This window comes from Lepus europaeus, chromosome X (assembly GCF_033115175.1).
Source record: "Lepus europaeus isolate LE1 chromosome X, mLepTim1.pri, whole genome shotgun sequence".
Classification (NCBI taxonomy): domain Eukaryota; kingdom Metazoa; phylum Chordata; class Mammalia; order Lagomorpha; family Leporidae; genus Lepus; species Lepus europaeus.
In genome coordinates this window covers 52,556,199-52,576,081 of record NC_084850.1, presented here as the reverse complement: position 1 = coordinate 52,576,081, position 19,883 = coordinate 52,556,199, and the positions used below count along the sequence as shown (strand labels likewise).

Here is a 19,883-nt window from a genome sequence, read left to right as displayed (position 1 = left end):
GGCTCACCAATCTGTGTTTTCATAAGCCTCCTAGGTAATTCTAGTATATGGTAGTTTCAGAAGGACTGGTCTAGCTTATCTTGATATTGGCAGAGGCTCAGTTGCCAAAACTCCTTTCCAATTACTATGAACGGTTTTCAACCATAATTTTCTTGTACTTAATTTAATCTTTCTCATGAGTTGGTTAGTACCTAGGATTTGGAAACTTTTATACATAAGTGGTACTTATGCTGTTATTTCCTACTTCAATATATGCTTTTTGTAATTCAAGATGACATCTTAGGCAAGTACCAAATATAACTCTGGTTTCTTACTAGCATCCTATTCTCAAGCTAATATTATGAAAAGCTATCAGGATCCAAAGATTTTAGTAATTCAGCACATTGTTATACTCTTACTTTTCTGCCAATTCTTCAATGAAGACTGTTACAGAATTGTTTTCATTTCCAACTTCCTGAATATGAGCATTATAGTATCTTCCACTTGTTTCCAAGCGAACCTGAAAGAGGGAAGAGATAGTAAGAATGCTTCTAGTCTCAAGTCTATTGATGGATCTGGTTTCTATCAAACAAAAATATCACTCTCCTCCAAAGGGAGTTCAGTATTTACTCTGTAAAGTAATTGATAACAACACTGCCTGTCTGGGACAATGGAGGTTGTACATAATGAAAGTTATGAGTTATATCAATCCACAGAAGTTTGTTGTTAAAATTTAATACAAACATCAACAACATTTTGCTAGCATTTTGTAAATAAGTCTTGCTCAACTTATGAATGACTGAAAGTCCAAGCCTGAAGAAATAAATTTATTCTTTAAAAGAACTAACCTGGCACTTGTCTCCCAAATAGTACTGCCTCCCAGCATATTCCATGTAATTACATTTTTGAAGTTCTATTTGAAAGAAAACAAAGATTGAAACTCAACTGAATTGGTTAACATTCCTATGTTATGTCACTTAATTTCCTAATTTACTTTTACCATAGTGCATTTGACAATGCTACCACTATAAATTAAAATTTGGGGTGGGGAACTCTCAGAAAGCCATTGTATCACTCTTTAGATGTTATTTCTGTGGTCAATGTAAAGTGACTTACCAGAACAGTTTTGTACTTTAAAATACAAATAATTAGAAATTCAGATATCATCTTAGAGTTGATCAAACATTAATTAAGGTATAATTTGTAAGTAACATTATACATCTTCTTTTTATTTTAAAGATTTATTTGAAAGGGAGAGAGAGAGAGAGGAAGAGAGAAAATGAGATCCATCAATTTATCTACCAGGTCACTCCTCAAATGGCTGCTGTGACCAGGGCTGAGCCAGGCTGAAACCAGGAGCTTCATTAGGGTCTCTCATGTGTTGGCAGGGCCCCAAGCCCTTGAGCCATCTTCTGATTTTTTCCCAGGGGTATTAGCAGTGATCTGTATTTGAAGTGGAACAGCCAGGACTGGAATTGGCACCCATACGGGTGTTGAAGGCAGTGGCGGTTTAACTCACAGTCCCTTAACTCCAGCCACTATATAGTTTCTTTAAAACAGACTTTTAAAATTACCAACACGAGGTCTTAACACATTCTAGATTATGTCTACGTACACTGAAGTTCAAGAAGATGAATGTGAAACCTTAAAGGGTTAACTTGGAAGCAGTACTTTAAGGTATAGTTTGATCAATTTAGTTACCTTATAAGAAGTAGACAACTATCTATTTCAAGGGTTAGCAAGCTTTTTGTGTAATGAACCAGAGATTAAGAAATTGTCAGAACTATTCAACTCCACTGTAAAACTTTAGGGGCAGCATTCAGCATAGTGATTAAGACACTGCTTGCAATATCCACATCCCATGTCAGAGTGCCTGGATTCAAGTCCTGGTTCCACTCCTGGTCCCTGAGCCTGGGAATCAACAAGTGATGGCTCAAGTAGTTGAGTCCCTGGCATCCATGTGGGAGACCTGAATTGAGTTCCCAGCTCCGCCCAGCCCCAACTGTTACAGGTATCTGCAGAGTGAATAAGCAGAGGGGAGATCTGTGTTTCTCTTTCAAGTTAAAAAAATATTTTATTTATAAACAATGAAATTTGAATTTTATATAATTTCTGTGTCACAATATACTGTTCTTTTATTTTTCTGTCATTTAGAAGTAACCATTCTTAGCTCATAGACCACACAAAAATAGGTTGTAGGTCAGATTTGGTTAATGGGTCTGACCTATTCACTCATCAGTTAAGAGTAATCTTAATACTTTAAGAAGTCCCAAATAAGCATTAGATTCTAAACGATTCTTTCCCATTTCTAAACCTATTTGCTTCCTCCTGACTTTAAATCATATCTCGAGTAATAAAAGTACTAGACTGGTTTTGACAACAATATGTTGTCAACATGTCTTATAAGAAACTTCTCCTGGCTCTGTCAAGATTCAGAAGTATCTTGGTGATATTTTATTACCTTTTCTGCTGTCCAACCAAACATCAAATTCTACATTACGATAGATTTCTGGATCCAGGGCTTTGAGCACCTTATAGGGGAAGAGCATCTTTGATGGATTTTCTGGAGACTAAAAGAAAAATAATCATGCTGCAAACTCACCATCCTTAGCTTGAATATTTCTTCTTTGAGTAAGGAAGAATTAAGGTTCTTGTCTTACTATCTCCCTTTCTTTATTAAAATAATAGCACAAATTTTACTGTGTATTTTAAAAATCAGGAAACTAAAGAAGTAAAATGCAAATAATTAAAAGCATTTAGATAGCAGAAGGGAAACAACACCTAGGAAAATCAACAACTCTATTTTTCAAGTGTCATCTTGATATACACACGGAGGTACAAGTAGAAACCTTAAAATCACTTGAAAATATCAGAAAGGTTTACTTTATTTTGGTGAAATTGTTACAATTTCCAAAGAAACTACCATCTTTTTCTGCTTAGAATTTAACCATATTCAGTATTATTCCAAAATTAATAGCACATACATAGATTGCTATATTAGTATTTGCCCTATATAGCTAGGCTGAAACTGAAGGCCCTCTTGATCTTAGGCAGTCGAGATGGTAAAATTGCTCTTATTTCTCCAACTTTAATAGACCAGGATTATCATCTAGTTTCTTTGATAAGAATAGACATAAGCATTATATTCTTACATGGAAAAAATGATCAAAGCATCACAAGACTATGAACTAAATACCATGTTTGTGTACTACTTTGAGAACAGCTTCTGAAATTTCTTGAGTATCCTGAGTTTGCTTTGAAAAATCTAAAATTTCACAAGAATAAGAATTTGGAGGAAATTAAACACATGGTTTACATCTTCAGTATCCAGAAAGGAAAACATGACCAACTCTTCCTAAGTTCCATATGGTTAGAATGGACCATGTGACCTTAATTAGTTTAAGTCATGATGTTGTAAGCCAAGAGTATAAAAATTCTTTTCCATAGAAAATATTAGACCTTTGATTCTTCTGTCCCTTGATTGTAGCCCTCTGGTATACTTTCAACATTGCAGCAGGCACCCCACTCTTCAGTCCTAATTAGAAAGATTAAGAGCAAAGAGCTTCATATAAATATTACTTAATGTTACTATAGTTACTTAAGTCTAATGACTATACCACCACCTAGTGGTAAAGTAGCTCAGTCCCCAAAGTGAAGCAAATACTTTATCCCAATATTTGCATTTATGCTCCCTTTATTTAAGTGTGTGCTATAATGCTAGTATACCAAGCATATTATCTCCTATATTTTATACCTCCTTTGAAGATACACTTAGGATGCTCCCTGCCTTCAGGTGTTCACACCTCTGTGATTCCCCTCTCCTTGAGTTTGCTTCTAACCAATAGACAGAATGCATGTGATTACATTACATAAGAACGCAGTACCCATATTACTGGTCTCTCTCCCCTCTGCTGCCCTATAAGGAAGCAAGCAGCCATATTCACCAATGTGTCAAGGTGATGACAGTTACCTCTGGCTAACTACTAGCAAAAAGATGGAAGCTCTCAGTCCAACAGCTGGAAGGAATGAACACTGCCAAGAACCAAGTAAAGAAGATCTTTCCTCAGCCAAAACTCTAGATAGGGGCTGGCACTGTGGTGTGGTGAGTAAAGTTGCCACCTGCAATGCTAGCATTCCATATGGGCGCTGGTTTGTGTTCTGGCTGCTCCACTCCCAATCCAGCTCCCTGATAATGGCCTGGGAAAAGCAGTGGAAGATTGCTCAAGTGTTTGGACCTCTGCCATCTGCATATGAGACCCACATGAAGCTCCCGGCTTTGGCCTCACCCAGTGCTGGCCACTGTGACCATCTGGAAAGTCCATCAGTGGATGTAAGATTGCTCTCTCACTGTAACTCTTTCAAAAAAAATAAAATCTTAAAAAAAAGTCCAGGGCCAGCCTTGTGGCACAGTGGGTTGAGCTGCTACCTGCAATGCTGGTATCACATATAGGCAACGGTTCAAGTCCTGGCTGCTCCACTTCCAATTTAGCTCCCTATTAATGTGCCTGGGAAAGCAGTGAAAGATAGTCCACATGCTTGGGCCCTTGCACCTATGTGGGAGACCTGGATGAAGTTCCTGGCTCCTGGCTTCAGCCTGGCCTAGCTTCAGTCATTACAGCCACTTTGGGGGAGAGAACAGCAGATGGAACATCTCTCCCTCTGTTTCTTCCTCTCTCCTTGTAACTCTGTCTTTCAAATAAATAAATCTTTTAAGAAAGTATTTACTTTTTAAAGATTATTTATTTGAAGCAGAGTTAGAGAGAGAGGGAGGGAGAGACAGAAAGGTTTTCCATCTGCTGGTTCATTCCCCAAATGGCCACAACAGCTGAAGCTAGGCTGATCTGAAGCCACGAGCTTCTTCTGGGTCTCCCCACGTGAGTGCAGGGGCCTAAGCACTTGGGCTATGTTCTACTGCTTTCCCATGCCATAAGCAGAGAGCTGGATCAAAAGATGAGCAGTTGGGACTAGAACCGGTGTCCATATGGGATGCCAGCATGGAGAAAGAGGTTTAGCCTACTACACCACACTCCAGATAAGGACTTGGCCAACACCCTCATTATGGTCTTACGAGTCCATCAGCAAAAGCTAAGTCATGCCCAGATTGAAAACCCATATAAATTGTGAGTTCAATGTCAAGTTGTGGTAATATTGTTATGCAGCAGTAGACAATTAATACATCTTGTTTTCTTACTACTAGCTTCCTTAAGCCTGAAGTCTTTAAGACAAACAATCTGAAGGATAAAGCAATGTTTGGGGCCAGCACTGTGGCTCACTTGGTTAATCCTCCGCCTGCGGAGCCGGCATCCCATATGGGCACCGGGTTCTAGTCCCGGCTGCTCCTCTTCCAGTCCAGCTCTCTGCTGTGGCCCGGGAAGGCAGTGGAGGATGGCCCCAGTGCTTGGGCCCCTGCACCCACGTGGGAGACCAGGAAGAAGCACCTGGCTCCTGGCTTTGGATCAGCACAGCGCCGGCCGTAGTGGCCATTTGGGGAATGAACCAATGGAAGGAAGACTTTCTCTCTGTCTCTCTCTCTGTCTATAACTCTACCTGTCAAATAAATAAATTAAAAAAAAAAGAATAAAGCAATATTTACCCTGATACATGGCTGCTACTCCCTGTAGTCACAAATAAATTTTTAAAAACCCTCTTTTACAAAAAAAAAAATGCAAGCATTAAATATCCAAGAAATAGACCTGTAGGACAAAAATCGAAAGAACTTGACTAGCACCAAACCTATCTGAATTTCCAGACAGAACTGAGAAACAGGACAAGATATAATACCCCCTTTACTATCTCAAACCCAGTTTCTGATTAGATCTATTAAACATCATTTGCATCCACAGATACACACAATGTATATACCCAGAGCATACAAAACGCAACATTCAAAGCCCCTCAAACACTGTTAGCCTGAGACGTTCTACTAGCTACGTATGTATCTCCAGCTACCACTCTACCTGTTATCAGCAGCAGAAAGATGGCGCTGGTTGAGAATTGCTTCCCAATCCCGCCTTCCAAAGTATGGGTCCACACCAGAACACTTGGAGGTACTTCTCTAAAAATGCAGATTCCTGGTGTGGGCACTGCGGTACAAAGGTTAATTCACCACTTGTGACACTGGAACGCCATATCAGAGTGCCAGGTTGTATTCCAGTTGCTCTGTTTCCTGGTGATGTGCCCGGGAAGGTAACAGATGATGGCTCAATGGCTTGGGCCCCTGTCATGCATGCAGGAAGACAGGATGGAGTTCCTGACTCCTGACTTTGGCTTGGCCTAGATCTGGCTATTGCAGTCATTGGAAGAGTGAACCAGAAGGTTGGAAACTAATCAACTGATATCTGTGTAAGTGTGAGTGTGAGTGTTTCAAGTAAATATTTTTTTGTATAGGCTTTGTGTTTAAAAAATCTGCTTGGTTAAAAACATAAAAGTATGTTCCTAAAATATTTCAGATTTTTCAATTATTGGTAAGATGTTTTCAGCAGAAGGATATGAGTACTTAAAAGCAGTATTTTTGAACAACCATCACTCCAACAGGTTTTTCCCTCAGAAACACATGAGTATTTTTCTTTAGTTACAATTTTTCCCTAAAAATCACATGCAAAGTAGAATGATCTCATAAAAAGTGTACAAAAGTTGTTTTTCCCTGTGAAAATGTTATAATAATGACCAAAGTTGTGCATTTTAAGAACTCTAAAGAATTATGACAGATTATGGGTCTTCAGACATACACATATAGAATTTATTCATTTAATTTTACTGAAGGTTTATGAGTAAAAAGTTGACATTTTGAGATTTCATTATTCTTTATAGCCTTATCTATACTCATGAGGAACAGTGGTATTTCTACTTACTACTTGTTAAATTCTTTATTTAGTAGGAATTAAGCTTGTGATTATAAGGTAAACAAAGTATTTCATTGCAAAAATTGAAAGAAAAATAAAAACAGAAGGAGGACAGAGGGTGAAAGTGCAGGAGACGAGGAAGTATCATTATGTTCTTTAAAAAATTTAAGTTATACAAGTTTCATGTATTTCATATATACAGATTTAGGAACACAGTGATACTTCCCATCCAACCCACCCCCCCTCCCGCCCATTCTCCCAACTCCTCTTCTTCCTCCTTTATTATCACTCTTAATTTTTTACAAATATCTACTTTGTTTACTTAATGATCATCAAGTTAACTCTACACTAAGTGTAAGAGTTCAACAAACAGTATGAAGAAAAAAAAAAACACAGTTCTTCAACAGAATAGACAAGAACTGTAAATAATCACCAAATCTCAAAATGTCCATTTCACTCCAATACATTACATTTTAGGTACTGTATTAGTTACCTTGGACCAGGGGAAACATATGGTACCTGCGTTTTGGGGACTAGCTTATTTCACTAAGAATAATGGTTTACAGTTGTACCCGTTTTATTGCAAAAGACAGGATTTTTTTTTTTTTTACAATTGAGTACTACCCCACAATGTATATATATCATAAATTTTTTATCCAGTCAAGAGTTGGTGGACATCTGGGTTGATTCCATATCTTAGCTACTGTCAACTGTGTTGCAATGAACATGGGGGTATAGAGAACTTTTTTAAAGATTTATTTATTTGAACGGGAGAGTTACACAAAGCGGCAGAGACAGAGAGGTCTTTCATCCACTGGTTCACTCCCCAACTGGCTACCAACGGCTGGAGCTGCGCCAATCTGAAGTCAGGAGCCAGGTGTCTCTTCTGGGTTTCCCACGTGGGTGCAGAGGCCCAAGGATTTGGGCCATCTTCCACTGCTTTCCCAGGCCGTAGCAGAGAATGGGATCAGAAGTGGAGCAGCTGGGACTCAAACCAGTACCCATACAGGATGCCAGCACTGCAGGTAGCAGCTTTACCTGCGATGCCACAGCGTTGGCCTCCAGATAACTCTCTATATGCTGATTTCTTTTGCTTTGGGTAAATTCTCAGGAGTGAGATGGCTGGGTCACATGGTAGGTCTATATTCAGATTTCTGAGTTGTCTTTCCCCCACATCCTCACCAGCATTTTTTTTTATTTCTGTATGAGAGCCACTCTAATAAGAGTGAGCTGAAACCTCATGTGGTCTTGATTTGCATTTACCTAATGGCTAATGATCCTGAGCATTTTTTTCAAGTGTCTGTTGGCCATTTGAATTTCCTCTCTTGAAAAATGCCTCTTCAAGTCCTTTGCTCACTTCTTAACTGGATTGCTTGCTTTGTTGTTGTTGAATTTATCACTGTGTTCTTAAAACTGCATATATGGTGTAGTGGGTCAAGCTGTCGCCTGCAACACTGGCATCCCATATGGACACCGGGGCTCGAGTCCTGGCTGCTCCACTTCTGATCCAGCTTCCTGCTAATGCAGCTGGGAAAGCAGCGGACAATGGCCCAAGTGCTTGGGCTCTTGCGCTCAAGTGGGAGCCCTGGAGGAAGCTTCTGGCTTCAGCCTAGTTCAGCCCCAGCCATTGTGGCCATCTGGGGAGTGAACCAGGGGATGGAACAACTGTTTCTCCTTATCTTTCTCTCTCTTTGTAACTCTGCCTTTCAAATAAAAAAATATTTAAAATGCTGCATATTTGAAATATGTGGAACTTCCTGTTATATAATTTTTAAAAAGACAAAAAATTATTTATTTGAAAGGCAGACACACACACACACTCAGAGACAGAGAGGGAGAGAGAGCTTCCATTTACTGTCTCATTACCCAAATAGCCTGAACATCCAAGTCTGGTCCAGGCTGAATCCAGGAGTCAGGAAGTCCACCCTGGACTCCTACATGGGTATTGAGGACGCAAGTACCTGGGTCATCTTTCACTGCCTTTGCAGGCACATTAGTAGGAAGCCACATCAAAAGCAGCGCAGCTGGGACTTGAACCAATATTACAATATGGGATGCCATGGTCACAAACAGCAGCTTGACCCAGTGTGGTACAATGTCAGCCCCATTGTGCCAACATCTTTTAATGTAAAAATTAATAGTAACCTTTCAAAAATATTTTAATATAAATTATTCAGGGAGATGTGTCTATGGCTTTCCATCTCTTCTAGTCCATTGCTCTCAAAATGTAGTCTACTGATGACAGTCAGCCTCAGAGCTGTAACCTACTAGTCTATGACAAGAAAGTGCTGACAGAGTGTTTATAAATTTTATAGCACCTTATTTGCATTGTTTCTTACCTATAGAAAGTAATAATAATGCAAATGATCTTGTATTGTCACATCTTTATTTCTCTTATTTTTACTAATTGCTTTATATTGTATTCAATGAGTTTATCTCCAATATATTGGGCAAAAAATTTCAATGATCATGATCTTTAACCAAAAATGATTTTACAAGTAATGCTCTAAAAAATGAAGAAGTGTTTGTAGGCATAAATATGCTGACCGAAGCTGCCTATAAATGTTGCAGAATAATTGAAGAACCTCACCCAAGAGAAGAACTAGATATGCAAAATGTAAGTGATCATTGTAACATCACAGTGAAGAGTGCAAGAAGACAAGAAAACCATGCAAGGATTAGTGTATGATATGGAAATGCAGAGTCTGCTTCAAGATTACACTGGAATACAAAGATTAGAAATAAGATTTGAGATCTGATTCACAAAAAATAATCTATGCCTGGACCCATTTCCTTAAGATACACAACCAAGCTATTAAGTGAACCAAATAATCCAAAAGGGTTTACAGTAGAATATAATGAACTTTGTAAATAAATACTTTAAAAAATAGATTCATGCTCTCATCCTGACCTCATATTTTGTGAAAGTAGGCCCAGGAATTTGCCTTTCTAAGAAGCATTCTGAGTAATTTGTATTCAATTAAAGTTTGAGAATCATGGGATTAGATCGACAGAATGGGAAAAAATATTTGCAAGCTAGTTATCCAATAAAGGATGCATATCCAGATGTATCAGCAACAAAAAACCCAACAACAAAAAAACCACCACTCCAGTTATGGAACGGACAAAGGGTCTGAATACAGTTCTCAAAAGAAGAAATACAAATGGCCAACAAATATATGAAGAAGTGCTCAATATCCCTAGCTATCAGGAAAATGCAAATCAAAATCATAATGAGATATCACTTCACCTCTGTCTGATGGCTATTACACAAAAGACAGCAACAAATGCTGGCAAGGACATGGAAGAAAGGGAACTAATTTTTACACTGTTGGTGGGAATGTAAATTAGTGCAGTTATTGTGGAACAATATGGAGATTTCTTTTAAAATAGATGTTCCAAAGATCCAGGAATCCCACTACTGGGTATATACACAAAAGACGTGAATTCATTGTATCAAAAAGGTATGTGCACCACGTTTATAACAGCACTGTTCACAATAGCCAAACTATGGAATCAGCCAAGGTGTCCATCATCAAATGCATTGATAATGTGTTTTGAGTGTGTACACATATACATGTATATCTATGCATGTACATATAATTTAAGTCATAAACTTACACACACACACAGTGGAATATGGTCCAGCTATTAAAAAGAATGAAATTCTATCATTTGCAGCAAAATGTTTAGAATTGGAAGACATCATGTTGAGTGAAATAAACCAGACCCAAAAAGACAAATACTGCATGATCTCCCTTATACATGGGAGCTAAAATAAAAAAAAAATGAAATGTCCAAGTGTATCAGCATTACTACAAACAGTGTTTTGTCAAACTTGGTTTTCAGTATTTGTCAAACAAATTGATACAAATTATATACTACTATAGTTTTAATGATTTTGTGAATATTTTAAAATTTACTTTATGTGAGTGAAGTTGAACATCTTGTTCTCTGACTATGTATAGCTCTTGACTTTTGCTGTTGCACTATGGTCTTTTTATTTGTTGAATTTTTTATTTAGTGGAGCCAATATGCTTTGAACTATAAAGTAAATTTAAAATGTTATCTCAAAAATATATTTTAAAATTAAAAAAATGGATTGTGACTTGAACAGAATCCCCGAAGTATGAGTACCTCAGAATATAACAAATTTTGGGGGGAAGGGTGAGCATTGTGGCACAGCAAGTTAAGCCACCTCTTGTGGTGTCTGCATCCCATATAAGAGTGCCAGTTGGAGTCCCAGCTACCCCCTTACAATTCAGCTTTCTGCTAATGCAGCTGAGAAGGCAGCTGATGATGGCCTAAGTACTTGGGTCCCTACCATCATCAAGAGACACCTGGCTCCTAGCTTAGTACTTGCCCAGCCTTGGTTATCACTGAAATTTGGGGAGTTACGCCAGCAGATGGAGGATCTCTGTTTTCCCCTCTTCCTGTCACTCTGCCTTTCAAGTAAATATATAAAATCTTTTAAAAAAACATTTTTTGGTAAATTTTCTCTTCCTTATTTAAAAATATGTATGTCTACCACACATGTATGTATGTATATGTCAGTTAAGTCATAAACTTGCCAGGCCCCTTCCACTTTCAAATGATGATGCACAGAAACATAATTGTCATGTAGTTGTCATCCCCTTTCCCTTTATTACCTATCCTGAGTTGAATTCTTGTAATCGATATGGGCATCATCACTTGCAGTCAGAGCATTGTTTCTGTTCTTCCTGGAATTACTTCGAAACAATTCAACTGCAGTTTTCAAAACTTGTTCATCCACAACAAACACATCTTTATAGAGAATTTCATACAATACAGCTGAAGGAAAAAAACGGCCAAAAGTTCAATTGTCAAAACAAGATGTTTTTCATTTCAATGTGAAAAAAGCCAAAGCCCAGCATGCAAATTTAATCAGCATCCAAAAGGTTTTAAAGGGGGTTCTTTATGGTCAGTACTTCAATTTAAAGACTGGGAACATATCAGCTGAAATTACATCCAAATATTAATAAAGCTTTCACATACCCTGACAAACAGCTGCACTTGACTGAAACTGTTTTGAATATACAGAATCATAATGACCACTACTGGAAGAGCACAGCAGAATCTGATGAAAAAGAGTAATTAAATAAATGTTATTGCATGCAACTAAACCGATAATTAACTTGAAATTAGTAATTGATTAAATGAATTTTTAAGATGTGATTTTTTAAAAACTAAATACAAATAAATATAAGCTATGCTCAAAGACATTTCTTGGCAGTGACTTTTAAATAACAAGATTAAAATTATTACTGAAGTTATAATATGCACCTCCATCATATTCCTTTAATACACTAAATAAGTCTTGATGTACAAATCTGCATTAAGATGGGATTTTTTTATAAACTTAGTTAGTGAACATAACAGAAATAAAAAAAAAACAGATTAATTTCCAACAATGACTGGAGAGATTAAATAAAATTTCAAAGTCAGACTAAGAGAGAGCAAATTCATGCAATTTATTCAAAAGGTTATCCACTCTTCTAAATAGCAATATATCAATATATTACATAGGAACAAGACTGTTAAAAAGGCTTTCTTAATGAATTAAGGCTACAAAAACAAGAGGTTAGCATCTTAGCTGATTCCTTCATGCCCTAGTTTTTTCAAAACAATCCAAAGGTCATGCTTGCCAACCCAAATTTTTCAACAAAAATGTTCCATTTGATGAAATGTGTTTGCATAACTATTCTATAATATTTATGAAGTTTTGTTTTAAAAAAATTGTCTTGTTTAAGTGATATAATCCCTAGGGATTGAGAAAGTTCTCTCTGGTATCAGAAACCTGAGATACTGAAGGCAAGTTAGGGCTCTAGGGAAGGATGTTGCCACCAAGCTTCCTTAGCAGAAAATTATCCTAAGCACTCTTTTTTTCTACTTTCCTACACTACCCTTGACTAACCCAATGATCTTCTGATTCCACATCTATTTTTGATCCCTAGTCATGTTTTGAAATCACAATTCTAACTCTGTCAGTATAATCCATTTCAAAGTACTGAGGGCAAGTGTCAAGCTAAGGTAACTCACAGTAAAGTTTATGTTATGAATAAGTTTTACTTACTAGGAGTAATATATACATTTAAGAGAAGTTTATTAACTCAACAGTGAGCAGATTTTAAGCAGAGTAGCCCTTTGTACTTTGAGCTGGAAACCCCAACTAAAAAAGGTTAATAACCAGAGGCAATTGTTAAGGAGTAAAGAAGCCCAGCTAACCAGAATTGATGAACAAACAAACAATTCTTGGAGAAAGAAAAGAGATGATTGCACAATTTCTCTATTCAACTGGCAAGAAGTTCCATTTTCAATGGAAGAAGCAGTATGTTCCTGGAGGTATCTCAATCTAAATAGTAATTCTCTCATATATACTTGTAGGTAGTGTGTTAGTTGAGGGGGTATAGGCAGGTGGGATGTAATGGCTATAAAGTAGTTAAAATGAGATCTACATGAGAAAGATAACTAAAAGGAACAAGCAAATAGAATGTTAAGTATGATACCATCTATGTTTTTAAAAAATACATACACAAATACAAAGAGAATGATACAGAAGACTCACCCTCAATACTTAATTATTACCTGGCAATGCACAAGACTGAAGAAAATGAATGGAGATTTTACTTTTCACTCTACAATGTAAGATTTAAGTTTTATTTTGTGTTTAAAATAAGTATGTATTTTTGTTCTTTCTAGATAGAGCAAATGAACTGAGTAAAGATGGCTAGCTTTCAGTAGTATTCACTTTGATACTGAATACATTTAGGAAGTTGAGGATAAATAGAGAGACTGCAGAGTTAAGTTGATAGAGAAGGTTACAAGTACCAAGGTGAACATGAGCATTTATCTCTTTGGAAGTTTTCTCTTAAACATATTTTAGAAGATTCATTAATGTTTACTACCTTTAATAAAGTCACTCTTGAAATTTCAAACAATTCAAATATCAATATTAGGAGTCTGGAGATACAACAGCAAAGTTTTAGACAAAGTGAAGTGTCACACAATAAAAGCACCTGGCTTTAGCATAAATTTCAATATGAACATACTTGGACTATAAATGATGTGTTCTGATTGTACACACTCAAGAGGCCTGACATCTTGTATTCCTATGGATCACTGCACCCATGTGGGAGACCCAGAGGAAGATCCTGGCTTTGGACCAGCCCAGCTCGGGCCGTTGTGACCATTTGCGGAGTGAACCAGCAGATGGAAGAGCTTTCTCTCTGTCTCTGCTTTTCTCTCTGTCTCTCTCCCTCTCTCTCTCCCTCTCTCTCTCTCTCTCTCTCTGTGTGTCTGTATCTCTAACTCTGCCTTTCAAATAAATAAATAAACCTTTAGAAAGAAAACAATACAGGGAGCTAGATCAGAAGCAGAGCAGTCAGGACTCCAACATGAGGTGTCAGCATCAACAAGCAGTGGCTTAACCCACTGTGCCACAACACTGGCCCCTTTTATGCTCTTTGCACATACTTTGATGATAAAATTTATCACTTCACTTTAATTATCTATTTCCATGCCGATCTTTATAGTCCCTAAGTCTTTGGAGGACAAGGATTTTACGATCTCATTTTGGTCTCCCAAAAAGCCCCGAAAAAAAATGTTTGTTATACTATAGGGGTTCAATGTCTGCTGAACAAATTAGATGGTGGCCATTGGTTAAAAAATTATGTATCATTTAGACAAGGTCATAGTCAAAGTGGAAGTTCTCTCCTCACTTCAGAGAAAGGTACCTCCTCCTTTGATGGCCCCGTTCTTTCCACTGGGATCTCACTCACACAGATCTTTCATTTAGGTGGTTTTTTTTTTTTTGCCAGAGTGTCTTGGCTTTCCATGCCTAAAATACTCTCATGGGCTCTTCAGCCAGATCCGAATGCTATAAGGGCTGATTGTGAGGCCAGAGTACTGTTTAGGACATCTGCCATTCTGAGTCTGCTGTGTATCCCACTTCCCACGTTGGATCATTCTCTCCCTTTTTGATTCTATCAATTAGTATTAGCAGACACTAGTCTTGTTTGTGTGATCCCTTTGACTCTTAGACCTATCAGTGTGATCAACTGTGAACTGAAATTGATCACTTGGACTAGTGAGATGGCATTGGTACATGCAATCTTGATGGGACTGTATTGGAATCCCCTGGCACATTTCTAACTCCACCATTTGGGGCAAGTCCGATTGAGCATGTCCCAAATTGTACATCTCCTCCCTCTCTTATTCCCACTCTTATATTTAACAGGGATCACTTTTCAGTTAAATTTAAACACCTAAGAATAAATGTGTGTTAATTACAGAGTTCAACCAATAGTATTAACTAGAACAAAAAAAATACTAAAAGGGATAAAGTATTAAATTGTACATCAACAGTCAGGACAAGGGCTGATCAAGTCACTGTTTCTCATAGTGTCCCTTTCACTTCAACAGGTTTCCTTTTTTGTGGTTGGTTAGTTGTCACCGATCAGGGAGAATGTATGATATTTTTGTTGAATCAGGTTTTCCTAATTATGCAAGGCACTCACACTAGGCAAGTTACAGTCACTTTTGGGAATACTATCAAAAAGATCCATGATTAAAGAAACAGAAATAAATGCAAAAACTGCTGCCTATATGTCTATTGATTAAAAATATGAGATGGTGATCACTATTTTCTTTTCTTAGTCTTTTTTTTTAACTTTTATTTAATGAATATAAATTTCCAAAGTACAGCTTATGGATTACAATGTAAGATCAAAGTCAGTGAACTTAAGAGGCTTCCATAGCCTTGGAAACTCATGACTAGAGCCTAGGGAGATTTCTGACGCCATTAACAAGAGTGTCAATTGTTAAGTCAACAACAGGAGTCACTGTGCACTTACTCCTCATGTAGGATCTCTGTCCTTAATGTGTTGTCCAATGTGAAGTAATGCTATAACTAGTACTGAAACAGTATTTTACACTTTATGTTCTGTGTGGGTACAAACTGAGGAAATCTTTACTTAATATATACTAAATTGATCTTCTGTATATAAAGATAATTGAAAATGAATCTTGATGTGAATGGAATGGGAGAGGGAGCGGGAGATGGCAGGGGTGCGGGTGGGAGGGAAGTTATAGAGGGGAAAAAGCCATTGTAATCCATAAACTGTACTTTGGAAAATTATATTTACTAAATAAAAGTTTAAAAAAATATGTCTCAATTTATACTTTTCTTTTAAATTATCTGTTATTTGGTCTTTACTAAAGCACTTTCCTAGTTCAGGTCTTTTGCCTAAATTACTGTAATGGCCTCCTAACAATTCTCCTAGTGTCAAGTCTTATCTTACCATCATTAAAACTATTGCCTGTATTGTGCTCCATGGTGTGAAAAAAGGCTTGTAAAACTCAAACTAGATAGTCCTACATTCACTAATCAAATGAAGATAAAAGCCTTTTCTTAAAATTTTTTTGTAAGTAAAAAATAAACTTTTTACAAGTTATATGCTAGAAAACAATTTAGTTATCTGCTGAGTGGCCACAACCAAAAGAACCTATTTTTTTTCCAAGCACATAATTAGGCAGAACATTGTCCCTGCCATCAAGAAACTTTCAGACTAATGGGAGAAATCGACATAAAAATACATACCAGGAAGTTGCTCCAGGGAGCTGCTAAAGGGGGACAATGAGCGGATCTGTCTCCAGGGGCCAGAGGCATTGGCAAAGTCTCAGAAGAATGGATATTTGAAATACAAAGGGACTGAAAGCATGAAAGCCCTAGCATATGGTAGCATGTTGCACTAAGGATGGAAGACAATGAAGCAAGGAAGGTGAGACCAACTTAGATTCAGGGCTTGAATCTCATCCTCCAGTCAAAGAGTAAGCAATAAACAGCATCATTCAACTTCTTTTTAATCAAGATTCAATTATCTTCTTACCTTGTCTTCATAGCCATTATCTGTGACATAAGTTGGAGGTTTTCCAGGATAACGATAAAGAATGAAATCTCGACTATCATTAAAAAACAAAGGGGAAGAGATAATTTGGTATATAGAAGAGATAGTTTATTTGAAAAGCAAGTGTTGACATTTTTTTTTTGTAAAAGGTCAGATAATAACAGCCACAGACAATGCGTAAGTGAATAAGCATGACTATGTTCCAGTAAAATTTACTTAAATTAAGAGTTAGGTCCTGTAAACTCTTTTCTGACTCTGTTAAATTAAACTAAATTATGGGGTGATTTCAAGTGCTCACTCTTATATTTAAGGTTCTTATTTCTGATTTATGTGATAACCAAAGAGTCACAGATTTTGTGTCCTGCTGAAGTAATCTATTGTGTTCTCTACTGTCTCTTAAGTTCTGAATGCTGGAAAGCATTGTCTTAAATATGTACTTATTTAAAAATATTTGGTCACTTTATGATTAAATCTGTTCTAAAATTGGTAAAATCACCTTGACTACATGGATGGATATTATTTCACAATGTTCAGGAATTCCATTTTGACCAGATATTTTAAAATCTCTTGCCCCTGGGGCCAGCGCTGTGGCACAGCGGGTTAATGTCCTGGCTTGAAACGCCAGTATCCCATATGGGCAACGGTTCAAGTCCCGACTGCTCTACTTCTCTTTTTTTTTTTGACAGGCAGAGTGGATAGTGAGAGAGAGACAGAGAGAAAGGTCTTCCTTTTTGCCGTTGGCTCACCCTCCAATGGCCACCACGGCTGGCGCGCTGCGGCCGGCACACCGCGCCTATCCGATGGCAGGAGCCAGGTGCTTCTCCTGGTCTCCCATGGGGTGCAGGACCCAAGCACTTGGGCCATCCTCCACTGCACTCCCTGGCCACAGCAGAGAGCTGGCCTGGAAGAGGGGCAACCGGGACAGGATCGGTGCCCCGACCGGGACTAGAACCCGGTATGCCGGCGCCGCAAGGCGGAGGATTAGCCTAGTGAGCCGCGGCGCCGGCTTGCTCTACTTCTGATCCAGCTCTCTGCTATGGCCTGGGAAACCATCAAAAGATGGCTCAAGTCCTTGGGCTCCTGCACCCCCACGTGGGAGACCGGGAAGAAGTTCCTGGCTCCTGGCTTTGGATATGCACAGCTCTGGCCATTGAGGACAATTGGGGAGTGAACCATTGAATGGAAGACCTTTCTCTCTCTCTCTCTCTCTCTGCTTCTCCTCTGTATAACTGACTTTCAAATAAATAAATCTTTAAAAAAAATCTCTTGGCCCTTTAACATACTTTCTGAAAATCAAGGTTATGAATTCTTTGGGCTTTGAAATTTTCAGATGAGCCCCTGGAAATGTCAAAGATATATCTCTCATCTTGTGGAGAAAATAATATAATCCAAATAGCCTAATTGATTAAACACTGCCAAGATGTGAAATGATGCTAAACTTCAGTTATAAGCACTTTTTTTCCCAGCTGCTTCAGTCTGTGGCTCTGTGGCCTGCGCCAGATTCAACTTCTCTAAGTCAGGCTATACAGTAAGTACCAGGAAAATCTGAAGGCTCAGGAAATTAGGCAAAGCAACCAGGGAGGCCAGATTTTTTCTTCTTTTCTCTTCCAGCCTCTCCACTCTGATGTATGGTTTGATTCCCAGACCTTATAAAAGGCATGATCTTTTCTGTAATAATACCTAGCCACAATATAGAGGACAAAATAGCATAGCCAGAAAATGAAAGATTAAACTATGCTATTATTTTACAGCTAGATTTATTTTTCTGTGTGCATGGCAAATGGGCAGAACTCCCCTTTTAAATCGAATTGAAGGGGTGATAGGAAGTTTTTCTGATGACCTCAAAATATATAAACAAGTCACCACATTTGATATCACCTAAAAGGTGATAGTTCTCATGGGCACTGATTTAATGCATAGGGAAATACTAAGTATCAGAATTTTCCCATCACCATAGATTTCTAGCTCACCCTGTCAATATTAAAAGAAATCTTCAAAAATTAGGGATGTGACTGAACACCCTATTGAATGACATCGTAAAGGATGCCACTTTGGTCTACTTTTATAGAGACCTGGAGAAAGAGGAGAGAGCTAAGCAGAAGAAGCAATGTAAGGATAGGTGGTAGGCCAAGTAAGGCTGCTTTATGCAGTGATCTGCCATCAAGAAGACCCAACAAGGCCAGTGCATCCCCAAATGGCACCTGTTTCAATATGAAGAGCTAGGGCATTGGGCAAGCAGCTGTTGTGATAGAAACAGAGCCCTGTTAGCTCTGCCAAGAAGCAGGCCACTGGAAATGAAACTTTCCTGGGGGGGTCCGAAGGACTCCTGGGTCAGAGCCACAGACCCTGTTGGCCCCATGCTAAAAGGCCCTTCATTCTACCCAGCTTCAAATTCTAACCATTGCTACTGTGGTAACAGCCTAGGGTCAGTGACACTGCAGGAAAAACCGTAAATTTCCACTTAGAGACACGACCTGTTCTGTACTAGCTTCCTGTTCAGACTAGCTCTCTTCGTAGTCCAGCCTCATAAAGGGAGTCAAAACATTCCTTCCTTAAGGAGTTTCATACCTCCCTTGTAAGGTCTCTTCAAGTACCCCATGGATAGGTCTGGGCCTCACACATACCTGGCCAGACCAGGCCTTAAAGTCTATCCAAATATTAAGCCCAAAAAGCCCCTCCTGTTAGTTTCTATTTGCCTTTAAATGAGTTAAAAACCTACACCACCCATCTCCGCTATCAAAGAGACTATCTATAAGATTCTCCAACCAAAAACTACACCAAATTAACATTGCTTAGACCTCTTCATTTTACATATCAGTATATCAGACTTTAAGTTTTCCCAATCCAAAATGGACTTTGATAGGAAACTTAGACATTCATGGGCTCATGGCTGCATGCACACACATTCACATATCTCTTAAAGGGAATGAAACTTACTTGTAAATTAGAGAAAGAGCTTTTATTTCCAGCTGGCCAGCAGTTTCCTAAAGATAAATAGTACACAGTTTTAAAAACCATTCTGTAGTTAGGAGGTAGAAGATTTGCAAATTCAGCACTTTTTTTTTAGTTGCTTAGCACTGTTTTAGATAAAGAACTTGTAGAACACACTTTAACTTGTTTTGAGGCTTAGAATACT

The 19,883-nt window shown here is 38.1% G+C and overlaps 1 protein-coding gene across 1 annotated transcript in view; it reads right to left on the bottom strand.

Moving 5' to 3' along the window:
* The window catches only part of ALG13 (ALG13 UDP-N-acetylglucosaminyltransferase subunit), an 89,700-nt gene that overhangs the window by 37,861 nt on the left and 31,956 nt on the right, over positions 1 to 19,883 (bottom strand). Inside the window, 8 exon segments of the mRNA XM_062183040.1 lie at positions 399 to 499; positions 828 to 892; positions 2,441 to 2,549; positions 3,439 to 3,514; positions 11,471 to 11,633; positions 11,838 to 11,919; positions 16,730 to 16,802; positions 19,685 to 19,731. Of these exon segments, the coding sequence (XP_062039024.1) occupies positions 399 to 499; positions 828 to 892; positions 2,441 to 2,549; positions 3,439 to 3,514; positions 11,471 to 11,633; positions 11,838 to 11,919; positions 16,730 to 16,802; positions 19,685 to 19,731 (716 nt within the window).